The 24,402-nt window shown below is 46.0% G+C and overlaps 1 protein-coding gene across 1 annotated transcript in view; it reads left to right on the top strand.

Annotated features, from left to right (window-relative positions):
• The window catches only part of MAML3 (mastermind like transcriptional coactivator 3), a gene marked incomplete at its 5' end in the record, with an annotated part of 201,904 nt that overhangs the window by 98,696 nt on the left and 78,806 nt on the right, over positions 1-24,402 (top strand). The window contains 1 exon segment of the mRNA XM_031062601.1: positions 22,707-24,200. Coding sequence (XP_030918461.1) covers positions 22,707-24,200 — 1,494 coding nt within the window.

The following is a 24,402-nucleotide window of genomic DNA, read 5'->3' as shown; positions in this document are numbered from 1 at the left end:
GACACCGCCTGTTCTCCAGCTCCCCTGAGAAGTGTGGATGGGGGGAAGGAGAAGCAGGGAGGCACTGGAGAGAATGTAGCTCTGTCTGTCTCCTTCCTCCTAGAAATGGTCGTGCTGGAAGCTTCAGTCTGGGGTGTGAGTCTTTCCAGCTGATACAAAAATTGTGGCAGGTCTGGCCCAGAAGTAGCTCTCTGTCATCTTCTCTTCCCAGACCCTAATGCAGTGACAGCCAGGCTCTGGTTTCACAACACGCCCATCATGGGCCTCGAGAAGCAGGGAGGCCCAAAGGGTCAAGAGTCACCTGTTTCTAAATCAGTTTATCAGACCCAAAGTTTGATTGGGTAAACTAGATCAGGCAAATACTTAGCTGTCCAGCCTGTAAACATCATGGACTGTATAATGTATAATATATGATGGGGTAAGCCACCAATAGCTGGGCAAAGGGCCAGCAGATGCCAGGACAGCCATGCAAGGCATTCCCTGCCCTGAGCCAGGGCACAGCCTCTTGGCAGAGCCCCAGACACAAGAGAGCTGGTCCAGGGAGGGGCTGGACATGGAAGCTAAATGAGGGAGAGAAGGAAAATGACATTCTCCTTTCCGTCCCTTCTTAAAATCAGTGCTGGCTGATGTTCCTGTTGTTACTGACATATTTCAGGAATAAACATCAGTAGGAGCTGGAGATGCAGAGCTAACATCAGCACAGCTTTCGTGCTCCATGGGCTTTCCCTCCTGTCACTTATTCTTCTGAGGAGAATTTTCTGGCTAAGTCAGTATTAGGCTGCTTTGTTACTGGCTCTCTTTTTGTCAGTCCACCAGCCAGAGATGCTTTTTAAGCTGGAATGAAGATAAAGTCCTGGAAGACAAAGTAATCAAAATGAGGCAGGGTGGAGGGGGGCAAAGTGCAGGAAAAGTGCAACTCAAAGTTAGTATTCCCTAACTTTGTGGTGTTCACAGCTGGCTTGCAGCCAACACTAGGGACCTGGTTCCTAGTGGATCTGGGTCTCCAACACCGTGTGTTACTTGCAAAATCTGCCAGCTTCCTGTCCTGAGCTCATTCTGCCCAGCAAGGAGCAGGAAGACAGAAGCTTCTGCATGTATTAGCTGCCAAAATCAGGCAGCCCAAAAGGCTGCTCACTTGGCCTACCCATGATGTCTGTTGTGGTTTTGATTTGCAGCTGTTAGGTAGGGGATTTGTGTGAAGTGTAGCTCACAATCCAGAATTATATTAATTACAAGACTACTTAAATTCTGGAAACTCTGGTTTGGAGTGATCACTTGTTCAAATTGCAAGAAAATAATCCCTCAACCCCTCACCTTTTATTGGAAGAGCTTCCAGGGAAGGCTTTGGACAGATTTATATTGTTTCTTTCAGTCTGTACAACAGTGCCACTGATAGTTTCTGAGCTTTCTTCTGAAGGAGAAATGAAGGCCCAACAATGCAAATCTTGTCACTTCCATAGGCAGAGCTATCAGCCTGGCCACTAATGCAGAAGTGCCAAGCGAAACATTAGATTTGCCTGGATTTTTTTTTCCCTTCTCTCAAAGCTTTCTACAGGATTTCCTTGGGTGAAACAGATGCAAGGCAGAAGTACAATGGAACGTATGCAAACTGGATAATGAACTGAGAGCTGAAATGTGTAGTGAACTTTCTCATGCATGGCCACGCATCCACATCAGCACACATCCCTGTGAGCTCAGAGAGAGAGGGAAGCTGTTATAGGAAAGGAGGTGGGTGAAGGTGTTTCCTATATAAGAGCCCTCTCACAGCATGTCCAAAGAGGTGTAAGCTGGAGTTCTGTGGCCACTGTGGAGCTGGAGTGACTTGGAGGAGACTGGGTATGTGTCCCATAGCTGGGTGAGGTTTCCTGTCGGCATCAGTATTAATTGTTTATGAATAGCATGGCCTCTGAAAAATTACTTTGAAATCTTAGTTTTAGGTTGACATCTGAATTTTGATCCCTAAGTTATCCTTGCCAGTTACTGGAATTGCATTATTCTGATTTATTGATTTATTTGCTTTGTTGTTACCACTAATAACCATTCCTCTGATTATCTAAATACACCACAGAGAAAAGAGAAAGCATACACTACTGGATGACCTTAAATCTACATTGTAGGATCTAGAAATGTGGTGCCTCAGGCCAAAGAAGGCAGCTGTTCCATTTAGTTGGTAGAAAAAGGCCTGGTGCCCTGATCAGCTGCAATCCTTTTTACGAGTGCAAGTCCTTTCAATCTGCTGGCAGTGCTCAAGAACACCAGAAGCATGCTGAAAATGGTAATTGGGCTGCCCTGCTGACAGGGGCACCAAGAGAAACCACCTTGCAGGCCAGATCCAGTCCTTGTGGCAAAGGCTGGCCATGCCCGCTCCTCAGTGTCGCTGCAAGTGAAACACTTTGGCTCTGTCATGGGCTTTATTTGGGGAAGTGCCAGAATCCGCTTTCGAAATTATTTCAGTGAGGCTTTTTAAGGGGAACCTGCCCCTGTTTTCAGTTTGTTTTAGATGCTGTACTATGAGTTGCAGGAATCTGAGGAGATGGTTGAGATACAACACCAAAGGTTCCAGTGTGAGACATGGCTAATGATGAAAAGTGGGGATATTTTCAGCTGGTTGAAACCAAACCAGCCTCCCTTGTCTGTCTGTAACACAAAGCCCATCAGTCCCTAGTGTGCTTTCCAAATTCTGCCCCACGGGCCACTCTCAGGGTGCTCTGCAAAGTGCTTTCCAATAGCTTCTAATTTGCCTCCATTCTTCAGGCTTCTTAAGAGCCCAGCCAAAATCACTGGTAGTCAGCAGTTCCTGATGTAAGTTTATTAATGCTTGGGCATATCATAACATTCTCATTAGGTACCTTTAGTGAAGTACAGCTGATGACTTGCCATTTCTGTGCACTGTTTTGTGGCTGGTTTTTGTGTGGCGAGTGACAGTGAATGCCAGTTGCTGATTTCAAGGCAGTGGCTACTGATGTGAACTGGCAGGAACAAAACAATTTCCAGAAATGTCTTTCACTTTTGGGGTACCTGTTCAAAGGTGCTTATGTGCAAAAGTCTCATGTTCAGAAATCTGATTTTTCAAAACCTGGCTCCTCTATATGTGTAGCTGAAACACATTTACTATTTGAACTGTTCTGGAAATGGAAATGTAGGTGGTTGCTTTTGGTGTTTTGGGTGTTTTTTTCCTCTCTCTTGTTTCTGTAACTGACAACCTGAAATTCGACTTCCCAGGCCAGTAAGTGTATCTTCTGTAGTGGAGCTTGTACTTACCCTGCTCAGGACCTGGAAACCAAGATTGGAAGTGACAAGCCCCATTCCTTACTCTTAGCACCTCCCCGTTCCCTTGCTGCCTTTCCACTTCACAGAGGCGGAGCTCACCCACTCTCACTTGTAACCAGCTGCTTCCCTCGGAGGCCTGGGACTGTAAACAAAGCATTTGGTCTACCTGTGGTGGCTGGGATCTGTGATGATGAAACCTACCTCCAGATTCTCCCTGCAGGAAATGAAGCAGGAAATGGAATCTTCTCAATTTCCTTTACCTCAGCATCGCCCTGTGCATCTCCTGATGAGTTGATACTGTGGTTGAGCAGCACTCAGGGGATTTTTTTCTTTCCCCTAGGTTTTTCTCCTGACAAATGTAGTTTCTGTCAATCCTTCCATTTATTTCCCTTGAAAGTGTGAATTGTAAGAATGTTCAGGGTTTTTTTTTATCTAAACAGATTACAGACATTGGATGTAAAGCAATTTATTACACTTTTCTTCTGCAGTATTGATTAATAGGAAACTATCTCCATTGTGTAAACCTAGGTCCTAGGTTCCTGGAGAAAGCTATTTTATTCTGAGGAATGATCAACTTAACACTGTAAATGTATAACTATGCTGTCATGGTGCATTTTATTAAAAGGGGATGGGAAGGAGGAAATTCTTGCTTTAAACTTTATTGTGTTCTTTTTGCATTTCCTGGAGTCATGTCTCAAGGAAGGAAACCAGTCAGACCCTTCAGAGGTACCTATTCAAATCAAATAGTGAAATGTGTTTTAAACAAGTAACAAGTATGTAATGTATGCCTTAAAGTAACTGAATCTTTAAAAATTGGTAGTAATTTCATTCTGAAATGAAAATCTCCTTGCGGATTAATCTTTAGTGGCCCTGTCTACACTTGTGTTTTGTCACTTGTGCTAGTGTGTGTCAGAGGGCATGTTCTGTGGTCCAGGGCCAGCTCAGTGCTCAAGGAGGTTCCAGGCTGAAGGGAACAAGCAAAAACTGGAAGTGACTGAAATGAGATGGGAGCTGAGGAGAGGCAGAGCTTGAACAAGCTGAAGGGACCGCTGGGTCCCTTCCTTGAGCCCCGAGATCTCTCCTCAGTGGCTCATGGGAAGACAATGGGTGGCAGATCCTCTAGCTGCAGTGCTGGAGTTGAGAGAATGAAAATAACCTCCAGCACACCTTGTGTTATTTGACAGCCTAGTCTGTCTGTCATGCTACCCTGTGCATCTCCGAGCTGGGGAAATGAAGATTGTCAACTCACCAGCATGGTGGGGCGGCAGGAGGCAGGAAAGCTTGCTGAGGAGTTGAAGGATAAGCAGAATACCAGGATGCAGAAGGAGACAGCAGTCTCATCCCACGTTGCAGAGGGATGACACACATGTGTAGGTGATTGTGAGATTGCAAAGCCCTTCTCTGACTGGAGCAAATGCTGATATTCCTTGTGGGATGCTGTGGCTAGACCTTCCCTCAGGACTACATCTGCAGCTTCCTCTCACTGCTGAATGTAAGCAAGAGGGAAATCTACCTCTCTTGTCAATCAGAGCTTCCCAGTAACAGTAGAAGGACAAAACTGGCAGGACTCTTGGCAGTTTTGCTGCTGCCCATAGGGTACTGATTATCCTTAATGAGCCTTATTGATTTCACAGTGCAGCTTCTCTGCAGACTCAGAAACACAAGCACATCAATGGCCATGTTTGAGAAGTTATCTGTGCCATCACATGGGCTGGGGTTTTTGTTCTTGTTGGGTTGTTTTGTTCAAATTAAGGCCTAGATTCTGCAGCAGTTGATGATTTTAAGAGCCACATCCTTCCCTAGTCTCATCAGGAAATCATTCCACCTACCACTGGTGAGTAGGTGAGTGGGTTTCTCAAGCCCTCACATAAACTGTATTCTCAGCTTCAAGAGAGGGAAGGAGTTCTGTGTAATATGACAATAGCCTCTTGGGGATCTCTGGGTGTGATGCTTTCAAGACAGCCTGGTTTTTGTTTTGGTGTTGGTTAGGCTCTGGCTGCTGCATTGATCCCCCCGGGACAATGGTGCTCTTTACTTCTTCTTAGCAACAACTTCTGTTCTGAGGTGTGGAAATGAAATCTCTGAATTCCAAGCCCGAGCTGAAGAGCAGTGTGTGGAGGGATTCCCCCTTTACCTAGACATTATGTCTCCAGCTCATCCTCCCCCCTGCCCCAGCTCTGGCAAGGAATACCAGCAAAAACAAGTGCTGTTTGTTTGTTTGTGTTTTGCTGTAAAACTGAAAATAAGAAAGTTACTGTGCTTTTTTTTTTTTTTTAATAAACAAAACAAATGTTTCCCAATACTTTTACCCTCTTGGTTTAAAGCTCCTCATTTCTGTCAAAACACCCATCAGGCATCACTCTCTAGCTAGCTGTACTCAGGCTGCCTGTGGCATCCTGTTGCTTGCCCTGAGTTTGGGGTCTACAGAGGGCTTGCAGCTCTAATTCTAGAGCAGGAAGGGTGAGATTTTGGGATTAACTCCATCCTGCTCCCCAAAATTGTTTTCTTAAATTGTAAGAAAATAAATAAAGAAGTAGTCTCCCCTGCTGATAGCCTTTCCAAAGCTAGGCAATGCTTCTTTTCCCTGTCCTCCTTGCTGCAGTGTGGAGAATGGCAGTTTCTCGATGGCAGTGGGATGATGTTCATCCCTCAGTAATCAGCTCATTGGCACAACCCTTTGCTTTTCAGCCTGCACTTCTTAGCATCACAGTGGATTTTCGACCTGTGGGAACTTTGCTTTGAAGGGACAGCTTGATCCTTAAGCCCGTTAGCCAGATGCCAGCCCTGGCAGGGCGTTGGTCAGGAACTCTGGGCATGGGCTGGTGCCAGCTGTGTTCTGCTGGCCGTGCCCTTCTACAGGGCAAACTTGGCCCCCAGTATTGAGGACTCAGCTCTGAGGAGGGCAGGTTCACCCTCAAAGATTCGTCTCCTGATTCCCAGCTGTACACACAATCCCTTCCCAGCAGCATGGAAGGAAGAGCAGAGTTTCAGCCCCCCACAGCCTTGGAGCTGTGGAGCACAGCTAGGGGCAGCATGCCAAGCTTGCTGGCTTGCTGGACTCCTCTGGTGTGGCAAATCCCCTCTTCCTAGGTTCCTGAGGGTAGCTGTGGCCACAAGAAAAGCTTGGAAAACTTTCCATATCATTTGCAAAGCCTCTGTCAGAGTGAGGTCATCTTAAAAAGTCTGCTTAAAATTAAAGAAAAAAATATAGAGTATAAAAGGAAAACATTCCCTTGCTACCTCCTCTCCTTATCTTTCACTTAAAAGTAAAGGTAGTAGAACACTTTAAAGCAGCTTTGTTTCTGTGTATTAAATGAACTGAAATGCATCTTCTTTCTCTCTTGACTTTCTGCCCTCAGCCAGGTAAAGAGCAGGTCCATTGAAATATTGACTATCATTAGTCTGAGATTTGGATTTTTTTCATCTCTCAGTGAAGCACAGATCTTTTTTTGGTTAGCATCAGCCCTCTCTCATAGCTGCTCCTGTGTAACACTTCCACTTTGATATGACAATGAGTTTGTACAGAGGAAAGGACCTTTACCAGAGGAAGAATTGTTTCAAGAATCGATGAAGGATGAAACAAAATTGGCAGCATATAATTTAAAATTAAAAAAACAAAAAGAATAAAAGGTGGGGGCAGGGAGGAGAGAGAGCACAACTGGGCATGTAGATGAAGAGGAAGGAGCTCTGTGGGGGTAGGAGAGCATTGCTACCAGGCCCCCTTAACAATGTGCAGTTGCTCTTCCCAGCTCGCCCATTGACTTCCTCCTGCCCGCCACAGGCCTGGCTGCGGTGAAACCTCGTGTCTCTTCCTAGTGATGCTGAACCCAAATCAGATTTTGCTTTTAGTTGTTCAATCAGATTTCCCTTCCTTGAGCTTAGAAGGCACGCTTGGGACTTTGCAGTAATTGCCTCCCCACGCTGCACTGCTGCTACCTTTATTGGATTGGCATAGGGTTTCAGAGGGCTGTGTTTAACACGCAGCGAGCCGCAGCAATGCAAACAGCTCCAGTGTTTAAACAAGCATCCATTAGTCCAGGAAACAAGACAGTGCCAGCCCATTTGGTGCTCTTTAGAGCTGGCAGCTCAAGGGGAAGGGTGCAGCCGGGGTTTGCTGGGAGGGGGGCAGGCTGGGGGAGTCACAATTGCAGTGTCAGGAACACAAGCCGAGCATCTCTGTAGGTTTGTGAGAAATGAGCTGCGGAGGGGGGCAACACTTGGAACTGGGGACATGTGCAAAGCTCATTACTATCTCATTATGTTCGAATTGCAGTCTCCCAGAAGATTGGCATTAATGTGTGATGTGCTGGAGGAAGGGGCTACAGGAGAGCAGCAGAGATATTTTAAGCAAGAGGGTTTTTTTTTTCTTTCCTTTTTCCTTTACATTGAAGAAGCAGAAAAAAAAAATAGCGAGTGCCAGCAAACCATGATGTTTTGTGCATCAGCCCAATACAGTGCACTTCATCAAACAAGAACAGTGCTCAGTTGGGCTTATCATAGCACCCACTAGCATCTTTCAGTATTTCCAATAAACCTCCTTTATTTCCAGCACTGTTAAAGTCAATTGTAAAGTTTGGCTCAGTGTGAAACCTCCAACTTCCAGCATCTCAGCCCAGGACTAATTCTCCCCACCCCCAGCTGGAAGGATTAGGGAGTCCAGGGGGTACTTACACTTTTTTTTCCCCTCCCATAAGTTTGTAGGTAGAACGATGTCCAAAATACTTTTTCTCATGCTCCTCTACTGAAACAGCTTTTGTTTTATCCTTAACTGGAGCGCTGCAGTCATTAGCTTATCAGCTGATAAGCTGCAGTCATTAGCTTATCAACTGACATCAGTGCCTGCACTTGCTTCTGCAGGACCACATAACATTTTTCTGATAAGATCTTGACTGCCATGTTACTGGGAAAAGACCCATTAGTTTAAGAGCCAGTTATTCCCTCACTTTCTGCACCTGAACATATAAATCCTCTTAAAAACTAAAAAGCAGCTCTCAACAATGGCTCATCCAAAGGAGAACCGTCCAAGACTTTATGCAGTGGGAGCACCCACTGTGCTCCCAGTTGCTGAGTTGCCTGATTTATCTCTGTAAACTTTCATTGGGAAGGCTGGAGTCATGAGGGGGACAGGGAATGTGCTTCTTTTGTACTCTGCAGCCCTGGGCTTTCATAAAGAAGTGTTTTACTAGCACATCCTAGGAAAACCTACGGGTTTTGCTTTGCTGCAGGCATCTACTCATTCTGCGACTGCACACCAAAACCATTTCAGTAGGTGGTGCATTGGAGGAGACGTTTACAGCCAAACTGTAGGAAAATCATTTTCTGCAAATCCTTTTAAGCCGCGAGAGCAAAACAACAGTTAAATTAGTCCTGACTCTTACAAAATGCTTGCGAGCCCATAGATCTTGGTTCAAACTGCATATTATGTTTGAATTTTATTGCCCAGGCTATTTGTTATGTGTTTATCCTTCCTAGTAAACTTTCTTTTGCTTTTATGAAACAATATTGGAGCCCTCCAGTGGCCAAACTAATCATTCTGAGGAATGGAGTTCAAGTTCTGCCAACGAGGCTGATTTTTTTTTCCTTCCCTATTAAAAAATTAATTTGGTGCTCTTTTTATATTCAGAATTTATGTGGAGTTAATTTGAGTCACAGCATCATATGTGAAAAGCAAGGAAACCTAGGAAAAAGAAAAAATAGTCTCTTTGCCTTTCTAGGATTGCCATATTTTTATTCTTCTATATTTTCAAAAATTTAAGGAGTTTATGGTTTAATTAAATTCTATTAGATTTCATTTTCAGAGAGGATCCCATCATACGTACAAGGCAGAGAAAATGCATTTTGAGAATCACGACAATTCACATTTCCTTAAGTGACTTTTATCAGTTCTGTGACTTTTTATCTGTTCTCTAGCAAAACCTCATTTTTCAACAGGACATCACCATTTGTTTCAAAGGCCTCAGCACATTGAAGATTTTGGCCTCAAGGCTCTTGGTCATCTGTGGCTCTCACTTTCCATGTGAAATAGATACTCTGTATATATGAAAAAAAAGCTTTTAATTACATTTGTATGCACTGGATATTAGTGAGAGGAGTTCGCTTCAGGAAGGATGTTGAGTTCCTAACACCTAAAATTGCTTATTTATGCCTCCTCATGTTTAATGTGGTAGTTATCACAGTCCTTCCTTCTTCCAAATTGCAAGAACAGTCTTTCAAAACCCAAAATCAGATAGGTAGGTGTTGGTTGTGTTGGAGCTGCAAGTTTGGGTGGAGGTGGGGGATGCACAGGGGAGAAAGTCTGGTCAATTGGTTATCTTCTGACTGGGTGACCACCACCTGGCATTCAGTCCATGTTCAAAAAGCACTAAAGCAAGGGATTAAAGGTTGTCATTTTGCACCAGTTTGTCTCTATTTAGGGGCTCCTGGAAATGAGTTTCTACCACATTGCATTGTATAGATGCTGCTTTATAAAATCATATATTATCATCAAAATGCTTCATAACAGGACATTGAAAGTCTCATAGAGGGAGGGTTCTGTTTGTTTTATTTCAGTAAAGATCTTTTAAGTAGCATTTCTTCTGCAGACACTTGGGTGTAGGGGCAGTTGTACTGGGTCATCTCAAAGGGAAATTCAGCCCAGTGTCCCCGCAGTAAGCAAGCAGAGTGTGAGGAAGAGAGCAGGCACACAGTCAGCCTTCCCTGGCACAGCCTCCAGCTCCCCCAGGCCTAAGAACCTCTCGCTGAGCCCATCCGTACACAGGTTGCTTTTGCAGCCCCCTGCATACGTGAAGAAGGTTTCTTCTTGTTCCTGAAGATGAAAGGAGGAAAGCCACGAAAGCAGCTGCAGCAGAAGCTTCTTGTTCGCACTGCATATGGGGGGCATGCTATGCAAATCCCTCTCATCGGCAGTAGATGGAATTCCTGGAGCAACCCGAGGCTTTGTCTCCTTTCATGCTTTTCATGTGAGTTTGGAAATTGCTGGAGGAGATGAATGCCCGGCTCCAATTCACCTTTTGAGGAAACTGCTAATGAGGTCAGTTTTCCTCGTGGCTTTATTCAAGACTGTAAACACCAGCAGAGCTGGGAACAAAGCAGTTGGAAAGGTGGGGAGAAGTTGTTTGAAGAACACGAGCCGGCAGCAGGCAAGCAGAGGCCCCTCGGTGTCACAGTGAAGGCTCGTGTCCCAAGGCTACCTTGCCTCTGAGGCTGTGAGCTCTGGGCTGGAGCAGGAGAGGGGAAAAGATGGGACTGTGCCCGGGGGGAGCGAATGTTCCCCACGCGCCTGATGCACATTTCATCCCCAGCTGCCTGCAGCCTCCCAGCGCCGCACAGACCCACGAGGGCACCTTGCCCCTGGACTGCCAAAGCCCCTCTGGTCACTGCTGCGCCCCTTGTGAGAGCTCCAGGGCTCCAGCAGAGCGCTGGGGAAGCGGAGCAGGCAGGGACCAGCTGGAGCTCTCAGGCAGCAGCACAAGAGCAGCTTTGTCCCCAGGGAGCACTTCTGCATGTGGCTTTGCTGGGAGAGCTTGGAGCGAGGAATGACAGAGCACAGGCTGTCTGCAGCCCTGCTCTGCTGGAACAAGGGGACAATCTCTGCAGTTCTGAATCCTTGTCAGTCTGAATGCAGTAGCTACCTGGGAAGACAGCACTCCCAAGCAGGGTGCTGTGCTCTGCTGTGCTCCCCCACAGCTCCTTAGGGAGCCTTTTACTCGGGGCCCACCTTGTAGTTCTCGGTTTGGTAGCATTTCCATGCCCTGCACAGAGAAAACGTTGTTTGGTAGGTTGTGCTGCTGTAGAGAGACGTTGGAAGCACTCAATGGGAAAAATACCTGCTTTTAGTTCAGGCACTGCCATCCTTTCCCATTAGCAGGGAGAGGAGAAGGCTGCCACTACTTTACTGATGAGTCAGGAAAATCCTCTGTGTTTACAGCATTCAATGTTTCTAATATGATTTTGCAGGTCTGAATTTGGAGTTTGGCAATATCAGAATGCTTTTGGGTTTTGGGGAAAAAAAAAGGAAAGAAAACAGTAATGACTTATGTCCCCAGATACAATGAAATCATGATTCCCTGCAAATCCTGCAGCCATCAGGACCCACACCATTCAAGGTTGTTCTTGGCCTCATATCATCCACCTGGCATTGAAAAAAAGTCAGTCTCAGGCAGCTGTGCCTTTTAAAGCTGGGCCCTTACGGTAATTCTGAAATATGCTAATTGCCAGGCTTCTATTTTCATTTGACTGTTTTGAAAAGCTTAGACGAAAGGAGGAAAAATAAAGGAGTTTTGGGAATAGCCCTAGGAAAAACCTCAACCTGCTGCCCATGTAATTTCTTTTAAAAACAGAAGTTTGTGCTGTGTGAAACTTACCACGCAGCAGATTTGCACACAATCCTATATGTCCAATGTCCATGTGATTTTTTATAATTTCTTTAGCATGTTTGTTCACTGTTACAGTTGTTACTAAGGTTATTATAACTGTCATTAAAGAAGGAAGAAGCGGGTGCTTACCCCAAAGCTTGTCTATGGTTCCCTGTGTGTCTAATTAACAATACTTTTTTGTTTCCCCTCACTACAGACTTTGCTTAGGCCATCATGGTTGTAACACTATTCACTGCTTATCTGGGATTTAAAGTGAACCTCCTCCTGCTAGCTCTCCCCCTCTCCTTGCCTCTCTTAAATAACCCAGAAGTGATTGAACGTGCAAGTTAGTTACCAAGCAAGGACCTGGAGCTGCAAAACCTTCTTTCCCTTGGCAGAGCAAGGAAGTTGCAAAGAGTAAATGTTGTGTCATTATTATAGGCCAAGCTGTGAAGATTTCCAGCTTATTTTCTTAGAGTTTAGTGGAACAAAACTGAAGCCTCTGGAAATGAGACTGGGGGAAGACCCAACCCGCGCAGACAGAAATCTTTGTTAAACACAGATGTCAGCAGCAGTAGCGTGTAATTAGTGCCCTAATTGTGACTGGGCCAATAATGGTGGCTTGGGGAGGGTCCACATGGAGGCTCTGACTGTGGATGTGTCTTTTTCTGCTAGTTGCCAAGGCTCCCTTTAAGGTCAGTGAAAAAGAAAAAGACACTTTCTGGGGCATGATTTATCTCATCCCACCTTGGCCTGGTATAGGGGGTATGAATTGCATTCTTAGGACTGGACTGACTTGACCTGGTTTTGCCTGCACCTTTCTCATGGTGCCTACAAGGATTCCCAGACTCCTGTTCATAGCTCCCTGTACACAGCCCTTGTTTTTCCTGAATAACAAAAAAAGGAGACATAAAGGCACATTGATGTGACAAGATATAGGGTATTTTATATTCCTGTCTGCTGGGAACAAGATTTGGGAGATTTGAGTCCATTTCTAACCCTGCCACTGACTTAATATACAGATTTAGGCAGCTCCCTGCTCTGTTTTCTGAGGTGAAATTTAGAGATTTTATGTATGTTTGCATCTGAATGATAACATTTAAGTCATAAAGTATGGGGGGAGGGGTTGGCACACATTTAAGTTTGTTTTTCTTTTTAGATTCATCTCACTTATGTTTTTTTCTGAGACCAAAATCCACATAATTCTGGCAGCAGACCGAGGGTATTGTGTCTTCAGACTAACAAATTAAAAACACTGAGTACTAGGTGGCTTATCATTCCTACAATAGGAGAAAAAGGAGGGAAGGAGAAGTCCTTTAAAAAGAAAAGTAAGATTAGAGGAAGTCCATGGTATGAATTCACACTTTTATAATGCATTTCCATGGCTTATCTCACAGCAAACGATGATGAGTGCTTCAGACCTTCAAGGGTTTTAGGAAAGAACTGTCGTGTTCTCTGTGGCTTGGTCTTTACCTGCATCAACAAGTGCTTTATTATCTTGTGCTTATTGAGCCCTGTTAAGGGCACAAGCTTTCAGTGGTGAATGGGACTTGAAGTCTAAATTTCATTTTAATTAAAATTTCATTTTAATTTCATTTCTAATATACCCTTAGTATGCATAGATTGCTGAGATGAAAACCCATGTGAGTGGGCAGGGACTACATGTGCATGTGTGCACTTGTGTGGGAAAACCACGGAAATTTTTCTGACAGCAAAAGGGAAAAAGTAAGAAAAAACCTGCGTTGTGTACACTGGGAATGTACAGACATCTACAGCATCATGAGTTGCAGTTCCTTCCCTTGGAGGGCTGCTTTCAAAATACACAAATAGATAAAGGTGCCTGGTTGTAGCATGCTGCCACAGCTAACTGGGACTGTAACCCGTCTGGCAGAGCACTGCCCACCCTTCTCCTGGTAATCTCTCTGGTCTGTGGGGGGAGATCCCAAAGCCTTACACACCTGTGGGATTTGGGAATCTCCCTGCCATGGCTGCCATGCGTTCAGCACTACGCTGTATGTGTATTCAGAGTAGGATGGGAGAGAGGATGAGGATTATCCTGGGATGGAGACAGCTGCTGTGCATGAAATGAAGAAGGTAAGACCTGAGCAAAGGTCTTGGTCTGATGTTGTCATTTCTTGCATAAACCGTTCTTTGTATTTTGGGTTGCTTAGTACACTCAAGGTGAACCATGTGTTAAATACTGTGCTGAATCAGGGCCTTCATTTGCTAAAATCTTTTTCGTCATCAGTAGACTTAAATGGTACATTTGCAGTTCACACCACACAGCAGGTCCAGTCTTGTGTGTCTGTGACTCTGATAAGTGCTGGGAGCTGGGAGACCAGATGTGCTTTTCCATTAGTTGTGCTCTGTGCCTTTGTGAGACCTGAGGTCAGCTTGAAGTGAAGGCACTGAGGCCACAAAGAGCTAAAGTTTGTATGGTTTACTTGCCCATATTTAGGGCAAATCTGCTGCTCAGGGCTGTCTGGCCTTCAGCCCATGGCAAATAGCTCCCAGACTGTGCTCAGAATAATTCAGAACCTGTCTGGGGCATCCTATACACTCCTTTGATTCCTTGAGTCTTCACAGATCTTCAATGATCCTGCTTTTTTCTTTTTCCCCAGTACTGGCTATAACTTGTATTGAAATCAAAAAATGAATGCAAAGAGGAGTTGTTCCATCAGACATAGTGCCTGTCTCTGAAGGAATGTGGATGCAGAAGAAATGGCCTTATCAATGCACCCCTAATTCCCAGTGAACCTGATGCGGTTCACCCTGAGTGTGTTCAAGGGCAGGCTGGATGGGGTCCTAAGCAATGTGGCAGGGCTGTTGGACCAGGATGCTCTCCGAGGTCCCTTCCAACCCAGACCTTTCTGTGGTTCTGGGACCCCTCAGGACTGAGCCATGGGTTCTGTCCAAGAGCCTCTCAGAACTGCTGCTGCCTGTGTTCTTTTGAAGAGATATGCAAAGGCAAGACCATCAACCAGTTCCTGCATTCTCTTCTTTCCTAGAGATGGATCAAGCTGACTGTGCTGATCAGGGAATTGTTTGACTGAAGAAAAATGCTGTCTCTGATAGCTTTTCTATTTTGGGATTTTCAGTTATTTGATTTTATTATTTTTTTTAATGGTCAGTAGCTTAGCACAAATTTATTTCCAAACTCATCTGTCCCATGTTGGATTTTTTTTCCTTTCCCCAGAAGACATGTCTCATTGCTATTCAAACAATTAAAATGTAGAAAAAATATGATAATTAATTACCATGCAAAGCATTCATTTCCCTCTCCTTCCCCCATGCTTGGGTCTCCTTTGGAATTCTTACTGTATCATTAATTGTTCAATCTGTACTTAGATAACCTGCACCCTCTAAAGGTATTTGTCCTTGCAGGGACATCTTCAGCTGACCTATGTCCTTGGCCACGCTGCCTATTCAGGGAACAGATGGGAAAAAGGAGGCTAAATTTACCATTTTGTTTGCAGCACAGTATGACTTATTCACAAGACTTTTCTTTTGATACGTTAGTTGTGGAAATCTGTTAATTTGATATTTAAATTATTTTCAGATGGAAGCTTCATTTATGATGTTACCTCAAGAGGGTGACTAAAATGCTTGGGCTTGAACAGGTACAGTGTGTAGACTACGGGGCTCTCATTTCCTTCCTTTTCCAGTTGTATGAAACACTTTGCTTCAGAAAGCATGAACTGGAACTTGGTCATGTGGAAGAACCCCTGGAATGACTTAGCCCACACTGATCTGAGGAGCTGGAAGGTGCTGCTAGATGCACCTATGGAATAAGTAGCTGTGCTGCCATGAGGTGATGTGTGTTGGGAGTTAACACCAGCAATAGGAATGGAAGACAACTGTGCCATTTCTGCTTTCAGCCTTCTGCCAGCTTGCTGCCTGTCTGCTGGAGATCATGCACCAGACAGGCTTTGGCAGTAAAAGAGGTCCAGTAGAACCTCACAGTCCATGGAAACCTGTGGTGTCATCAGGGGATTACTGTCATGCCTTCACCGTCTCTGCTGGCTCTTTCTTCAGAGTTTCTCTGAAATAGGCTGGAGTAATATATTATGTATGTAGATTGTGCCATGGCAGTGTTTTGCAAGCAGCTGGAAGATAATTTGCTTGCCCTAAGCATAGGAAGGGCTTTTCCCTTACATCAGTTAGACAAGGTTTAATCTGTCAGTTCTGAAGTCAGGAGCAGAGCTCACATGCTGCTGGTGCCCTAATGACAAGGAAAGCAGAGCCTGTGTCACAGAGCTGCTCCTCCTTTGCAGAGGACAGGAATGCTTTCATGTCCCACATGCCCCTTTGCTAGGCAGGCAGCATGCCATCAACATACTTCACTAGCCTGCTACAACTTGTAGGTCTTACCTTCTTCATCCAAGGATGAACTGGGACAAGATTTTTCCCAGGAAACCATTCCTAGTGTCACATACACAGTTCAAAGAGCTGCTCAGTAGCTATGGTGCACGTGCAACAGCACGAGGCGTGTTGTTTTGCTGCTTCTTAGTTTAAAACACAAGAGGTTCCTGCATTTCTTTTCAATCCTGATTTGTAGTTCTTTGGGAGGCACAGCTTTAATAATCTCCAATGTCTGGTTTTTATCATTACCCTCTCTTCTGTCCAGATACAAGGCAGATTGGAAAGGGTGAAGACTTATCAGAGCAACTCCCAGACAAGTCAATTGGAGGCTGCCTGACTAAATTCTCATAACACACCCTGAAAATGCAGCTCATGCCATCTGCAAGGACAGTTTCAGAGGGAGCAGGTCTCAGCTGCTGGGTGTGAGAGGCAGGAATAGGTACTGCCAGCTCAGTAGTTCAGCTTATAGGCTCTTACACCTTCCCAAGGCTTGCACAAATGGAGCAGTGCTGGCACTGCAATGAGGTTACTGCTTTGCCAGTGTGCACCCCACTGGGCCAAAGCAGCATTAAATGAGATAGATCTGAAGAGGAGTAGATCATGCACTTGGGCAGGAAGGCTCTTTGACAGTGATAACAGCATTCCATCCATGAAATAGTTTATGCTCTAAAGTTCAGTTAAACTTGCTGTGCAGTGTCTTTGCACTCAGCTTGAGCACACACCAGCATCCTTGCCTGGCTGACTGAGGGCAGGGGGAGTCACTGCATTTGCCTGGTTTGACTTCCCCAGTGCCGCTGCTATTTTGCTCTCATGCAGTGCCTTTTTTTTGTTACCCTTCTTCCCTGTTCTCTGCTTGATCTCCCAGTGTGATCCAGCTCCTGCTGGTGGCTGGGGCCCTGAGAGCTGGCAGGCAGCTCTAGCAAGGGGCCTGTGCTGCCAGCTTTGCATCCAGGAGTCACCGTGACTCTTTACTCTCACTCTTCAGAAAGCAGCCCTTGCTGTCTGATCGGCTAAGATGTCAGGAACTGGATTGTTCTCCTCTCTGCTAACTCTTGCAGGCTTACCCAGCGCCTTGATCATCATTTTGCTGTTACTGGGAGGTGTTTTGTTCTTCTGGTGACTGACAGCAAAAACAAGGGTGATGACAAGAGAGCCCAGCAGCCCTTTGCAGGGTAAGGGACGGAAGGTTGACCCCCTTCCTGAGGCAGAGGTCACTCTGTGAGCCTGCAGAGTTGAACAGGCAAGGCTGGCAGGATGAGATTTTACCAACTACAGACCTGGATATTGTGTATATCCAAATATACAGGATTTCACAATGTGGATTTCCTCTATATTTGAAACGTTGTCCTGGCCAGCAAGAGCTGGGCAGCCAGGCCTAGCATGGAGAAACACAGCATGTGCTTTAAATTAGCAATTGTGCTCCCAAATCAAGTTGCTACATCAGGCATCATCCAGTGAGCTAGCAGGCATCAGTGCCATGCTTTCAGCAGCATGAAGAAATTAAGATATTAGGGGAATGGTTGGGTGCACGAAATGCTTTCATTTGTAGGAAGTGGTGGTCTGTAACTCACTTCCACGTTGCTTGGCTGCTTGTGTGAGTTCAGCTCCAGCAGAGGTTCCTGAAAGGCTGTCCTCTGCTGCCCACCGCCTCGGCAGGACACTGCAGGTGTCCTTGGGCAGCTGCTGTGGAGCTGGTGGGCTTAACACAGCGGTGACAAGATGTGGCTGTACCCCAGGCAGTGGCACTCTGGCAGCTTTGGCTTTTGAATGGCAGTGTCAGAGGTGATGCAGCAAGGAGGTGCGTGCAAAAAACCCTTTCAAAGGCTGAAGCTGAATTTCTGGCATGCAAATGGCAATGCTGATTATTCCTTGCTGATCTCGGATGCTGTCATGTCAAATCCACTTGCTTAGTGTCACTTCACAGCCGCCCCTGGGACACTTCCTGAATTGTTGATAGGATTTAAGCACAGCACAAGAAGTTTAGTAGCAAACTTTACTCAGTCTTCGGAGACTGCTGAATTGGAGGGGTGTTTGGCAGAGCTCATGGTAACGGCTCCCTGTTGGAGGTAAGAAGTATCAAGACCTTTCTATAGAAGCTCTAGGAGAAGAAGGGAGAAGAAAGAGGGGCAAACTCAGGAACAGACACACTGGTGGAAGGGAGAGTAGAAACCCTAGAGGAAGGCCCAAGACTTTAATTCATTTCATGGAAAGGAACTGAAGGTCATGGTCACTGGTGGGCCAGACTGATTCAACATGAAGAACTGAAAAGATCAATTTTTAACAGAAAGAGTCACAGAAGAGCATGTGGAGAAGATAATAAGCCTTGCTTTTTGTAAACACGTATATCCTCTGAGTAAGGTGGACTTTGGGCTTTGGCTAGTTTCTCTTTTTTCCTGCAGGGAGCAAAGATAACTCCAGAACAGGGCCCATTCCAGCAGAGCTGGGGAGCCAAGTGGACCAAACCTCTCAGAATTGTTGCCCTTGTCTTGTACTGAAGCGGCTGGAGGTGCCCTAGGCAGAGGAAAGTCCGTGGCTACATGCAGCTGGTACACAAAAACCTCTGCAGAAGTGACAAAGTGACATCAGCCTCCTTTTCTGGGGGCTCAGAGGAGCAGTGTGTTAGACCCTGTGAACAGCTGCTGCCAGCATGGAGAGAATTTAGCCTCCTGGCTTGCCCACCTCCCTCTGGTTTGTGTGCTGCTCTTTTAAGGAGCAGTGAAAGGATACTGTGGTGCCTGAGTCCCTGCCCGTGCGCTGGGATGGAGCTGCTCTTTTAGGGAGCAATGAAAGGATACTGTGGTGCCTCAGTCCCTGCCCGTGCTCTGGCATGGAGCTGCTCTTTTAGGGAGCAATGAAAGGATACTGTGGTGCCTCAGTCCCTGCCCGTGCTCTGGCATGGAGCTGCTCTTTTAGGGAGCAATGAAAGGATACTGTGGTGCCTCAGTCCCTGCCCGTGCTCTGGCATGGAGCTGCTCTTTTAGGGAGCAATGAAAGGATACTGTGGTGCCTCAGCCCCTGCCCGTGCGCTGGCATGGAGCTGCTCTTTTAGGGAGCAATGAAAGGATGCGCCCGCCCCCCGCCCCAGGCAGCTCCAGGCGGAGGATGGGCTGGATGCTCGGCTGTTGCTATAACAACAGCGCCTCTGCCTCGTCCCTTTGGAAAGATGGATGGCTGCTGGTGAGATGAAGCGGAGCAGCCTCTGGTGCCCGATGAAGGCCCTGCCGGCAGCCTCCCCGCACTCCTGCTCATCGGGTGGCTCTGTGGCGCCGTGTCCGAGCGGCTCTGCCGAGGATCCATCTCGGGATGGGTCGCATCCCACCCTTCCGCTTGGTGTGCGCTTGTGTTGGCCTGCACACACTCTGTCCCCGGCCTCTCCTCCAACTGAAAGGCATTTAAAGAGTCAACCTGCCAAAATCTGACCTTTTCTCACTCTGCAGCTGGAGTTTTTTCAAAGGCATGTAAAGAATCGAGAGCCCTGCTTCACTCTCTTGTGCTTTGGGGTAGAAAACTGCAGTGAAATGAAGATTCATCAGCCAAACATTTTGTGTGAATAAAGCTAAAAGCTTATGAAGCTGAAAGGGGGTTGTTTTATTTCAATATTTTCCTTTGATTTTGATATTTTCTTTTTATTTTTATTCTATGTGTCAACAATCTTCTGTTCCTAGACATGAATCTCTCAGCTCCTGCTAATATCTTCACAATGCATGCCATAAAACATGCACAAACTGTGTACTTGTACTAAGAAGGAGAGGGAGGGTACTTTAAAAGGTACTATTTTACTTCAGGGATTGTGTTCAGAGGGAAGGGGAAGTTCTGGGGTTTTAGTGTAAGACACTCTGGAATCCTGATTGTGGTAAACTGTTTGCCAGTATATGCTCAATGTAGGATATCCAAACCATTCAAGAGTTAATATGGTGATTGGGAATTGCATCAAGATATGAAAAGGAAATTTTTCATTAAAATAATTTGATAAGAGTATTTCTGTGTTGTACCTCAAAAAAAAAAGGAGATGCATTTATTGTTATGGCTCTCAACTACAAATAAGGTGATAGATTCAGGATAAAATGGTAAATGTTTTAAAACCTGGAAGTGTGAAACCATGTAAAAGTATATCACTCTCACCAATGTTTTTGTAAAGTACTCATTCAAACTTGCAAAACGTATGGAGTCAGTTCACTTGTATTCCTCAGGAGATAATCACTCTCACTGGTCCCTGCCTTGGCATTAAGACAATTTTTTTCCCATCTTTTCCTTCTAGAACTTTGCTTCATGATGAGAAGCCTGCCACCCTGTCCTGTTCTTACTTTAGCCCAGCATTGGTCAATATGAACTTGGGGTAAAGGGCCATGACACATTTTGAACATTTCTTCAAATCCTGGTTTTGCCTGTGCGTTCCCATTGAGCTTGGTCTCGAGTCACTTGCTGTTGGGGGGATGTTTTTGTGGTGTGGCAACAGCGACTTTGCAGTGTGATGGCTTAGGAGTTGAAAGGGGTGATTTCAGCTGTAAATTGTGGGAGTGGCCCATGAAGGGCAGTATTTTAATAAAATAATAAAAAAAATAAAACTGGGAAGAGACTCAGGGTATGGACAGCTGCTACAGAGCTGCATAGGCTCTGCATAAATTCACAGAATTTAGGAAGGGCTGGAAGGGACCTTAAAAATAATCTAATTCCAACCCCCTTGCCATGGGCAGGGACCTTCCACTAGACCAGGTTGCTCAGAGCCTCATCCAGCCTGGCCTTGAACTCTTCCAGGGATGGGACATCCATAGTTTCTCTGGCAACCTGTGCCAACACCTCACCATCATCACTGGGAAGAATTTCTTACTAATATCCAACCTAAACCCACCCTCTGTCTGTTTGAATCCATTACCCCTTGTCCTATCACTTGTAGAAGTCCTTCTCCAGCTCTCTTGTAGGCCCTCTGGGTACTGGAAGGTGCTATAAAGGTCTGCCCAGAACCTTCTAATCTCCAAGATGAACATCCACACCTCTCCAAATCTGGGGTTTTAAGAGCAGACACCAGAGAAGGAGCCCAGCCATGGGGCAGAGGCTGTGGTTACAGAGCAGCTGGTCTGTGTGGCACCACAGAAGCACAAAGTGGAGGAATTTCTGCCTGGGGGAAGCTTGGCACACACTGGCTTTGTGCAAGGTGGAGCAGGCACCAAAGTCTCGGCCACTTGTGCCAACAGTGACCCACTGGGGACTCCTAGTCACATTTTAATTATTTTCCCACATTAAAGAGCTGTTCTGCCCCAGTGAAAATCAAGGAGCTGATGGTCTGTTTAGACTCCTGGCACTGCCTTTCTGCTCGGCTCTCTGCAGAAGAGCAGCCTCCCTCGCAGTAGCTCGGTGTCCCATGCGTGCTGGGCTGTGGCTGCAGCAGTGCCTGTGCTGGCCACGTCCCTCTGCATTGTGTGCTGAAAGAGGCCAGGCTGGCCTGAGGGGCAGGAGAAGGGCACAGCCTTCCCAGAAACCGGGCAAGATACGGGTTTGCTTGCCCGTCTTACACGTGGGATGCAAGGGGAACCAGCCCTCTGGGATGGGAGAAATAAATGGGATCTGGATTATGAGAAGAAAGAAGGTTGAGGACCTCTAGGTTAGGGAAGGGGTGGGAGTTGCATATCTGGGACTTTCCTAGCAGTAAGAATACTTTAAAAGCTGATAAAATCTTTCAGTATTTTGTCTTCTATTGTTCTAATATCAAGGATGCGAGTGTGTCCTGAAGGCGTTTGCTGGAGCTGTGACCTCTTTGCTTCCTCCCCTCCCCACTATTGTTTTTTGCCTTAGTGAAGAGAGATGCTTTTTTTAGCCTCGTACATAAGCAAAGGACTCCTCTTGGGTGTGAGTGGGGAGGACTGCTGCTTGCTACAGGTCTTTGCTATGCTTCTACGACCTGATTTAGAACTGATGTTAATGCACTATTTTTTTATAAAATTCTTATATTCCAATCTATTTGCTTTTCTGTAGACTTGTCTAGGCATTATTTCTGTTAGCTATTTGTATTTTATGTTAGCTCTTAGCACATAGTTGATTCCTTTTTTTTTCATTATTTGATTGAGTTAAAGTTATGCAAAGCACCTTCTGTTTTCTAGGGTGGATTTTTTTTCTCCCTTAAAAGTGATTCTCAATGTGTTAGCCAAGAACATAGGGCTAAGCAAATGAAACTATGTAAATTTTTTTTGTCAACAACACATTTCAATATAAGTAGTCAATCAATTATATTGCAGTTATTTTTTTAAGAAACTTCTAGAAACTTCCAACAACAACAAAAAAATCGGAGTGATTAGTAAGTTTTAGTGATTCCTTTTTTCTCTTGTTTTAAATTCCATTTTAAGACTCCTCACTGTGTTAGGCACACTGTTTAAATCTTATCTTTGTATTAGGCACTAAAATGTCAAATTAGTCAACTTGTTCCCTAAATTTCTTGGAAGTTAGCACAGATTCAGCTTGGAAAGCACAGACATATTTTACAGTTCTGCTTTCCTAGCCAAAGGAAGGTTTGGTTTGGGACAGTGGGAGGTGTTTGGTTCTTTGGGGGTTTTTAGACTGTGTTTTCAAATTGATCAAGGCATAAGAATGAAATCAGAGAAACCTCCTAATCAGTTTTGAAACTTATTGTCTCTGGCTTGATGAGGAGTCTCTTGTCACAGTGCCCATGAGCACTTCTTTTGCATCTGCAAATGGTTAATTTTTTTCTTTCCTCTTGTTTTCTTTAAGCTCCAAGAGACAGTGAAAAGGAAGTTGGAAGGCACACGGTCACCTCTCAATGGAGAACAGCAGAATGGAGTTTGTGATGGGAACTTTTCTCCAACCAGCAAGCGGACACGCAAGGATGTGCCAGGCATTGAGGCAATCAACAGCTTGCCCATTAATTTGCCTTTGCCTGCTGTTTCTCCTCTTCACCAGCTTGACATGAAAGCTCCTCTGCTCCTGCAGAACAGTGGAACTCACAGGAGTGGTCTAGAAGACTTGGGTGAAAATGGTGGGCTTTCTGAGATAAAGCTCCCTGTTAACGGCTGCAGCGAGCTGGATGATGGTTTTAACATCCTGCACAACAAGGAACTAAAGCAAGAGCCTCTGGATGACTCCAACTGCATAGACACTTCTGAAACATCTCTTTCAAATCAGAACAAGCTCTTCTCAGATATCAACCTAAATGATCAGGAGTGGCAGGAGCTCATAGATGAGCTGGCGAACACCGTCCCAGAAGATGATATACAGGATTTGTTCAATGAAGACTTTGAAGAGAAGAAGGAGCCCGAATTTCCCAGGCCTGCCACAGAGACTCAGGAGAGCGCGAGCGTAAAAAGTGATCCATCCCATTCTCCATTTGCTCACGTCCCATTAGGATCTCCCCAGGTCAGACCATCTTCTTCCGGTCCTCCATTTTCCAACATCTCCTCAGGCTCCAGCATTGCTTCTGCCTCCAGCGCACCGCTGGCGCCAGTCCCTGCTGGGTCGCCAGCAAACTGTGTTGTGCAGTCCCCTCAGACTCCCAGCCAGGCCCACACCCCCGGGCAGACACAGGGGCGCTCTGGGAACGGCTTCCTGATGAACGCGGCCTCGGCCGTGGCGGGGTCGGGGCCTGCGCCGGGGGCCCTGCCGAGCGCTGACCTGTCCCCGGCCGAGCAGCTCAAGCAGATGGCGGCCCAGCAGCAGCAAAGAGCCAAGCTCATGCAGCAGAAGCAGCAACAGCATCCAAATCAGCCCTCAAGCTGGTCACCAGGGGGGCCTCCCTCCAGTCCCTACGGAGGACCCTTCGGTGCAGACAAACCAAATAGTCCGATGATGTATTCTCAAGCCTTTAACAACCAAAACCCTGTCGTGCCTCCTATGGCAAACAATCCCCAGAAGACCACAATTAGCCACTACCTCCCTCAAAATCACATGAACATGATCAGTCAGCAGCCAAATAATTTGGTCACAAACTCCTTGGGCAAACAGCCCAATATGCTTTCTTATGGCAACACCAAACCTCTGACCCATTTCAGTAGCGAGCTGAGTCAGATGATGGCCCCAGCAATGGCCAGTCCCGGGAAGAACACCATGATGCCGTACATCCAGCAGCAGCAGCAGCAGCAGGCCCAGCAGACGCAGATGCCAGCTCCGGTGGCACACCTGAGCGAGGAGCAGAAGCGCATGCTCATCATGAAGCAGAAAGGAATGATCAATCAGCCCATGGCGTATGCAACGCTCCCTGCCCTTGGCCAGGTAAGTGTGAATGCACAGCACGTGGGCGGCACAAAGGCTTTGTACAATGGGCCTCTTGTGTTGGCCAACGCAGAGTCTGACACCTCTTTGTGCAGCCTCCTCCATTCGCCTCCTCTTTCTCCTGGAAAGTATGGAATGTCATTGCAGATGCTTCTTGGATTTTTCATGTGGTATCGGAGCCTGATTATTTTAAGAAACAATT

The sequence above is a fragment of the Geospiza fortis genome, unplaced genomic scaffold (genome assembly GCF_000277835.1).
Source record: "Geospiza fortis unplaced genomic scaffold, GeoFor_1.0 scaffold35, whole genome shotgun sequence".
NCBI classification, from domain to species: domain Eukaryota; kingdom Metazoa; phylum Chordata; class Aves; order Passeriformes; family Thraupidae; genus Geospiza; species Geospiza fortis.
This window is presented reverse-complemented; position numbering and strand designations above follow the sequence as displayed.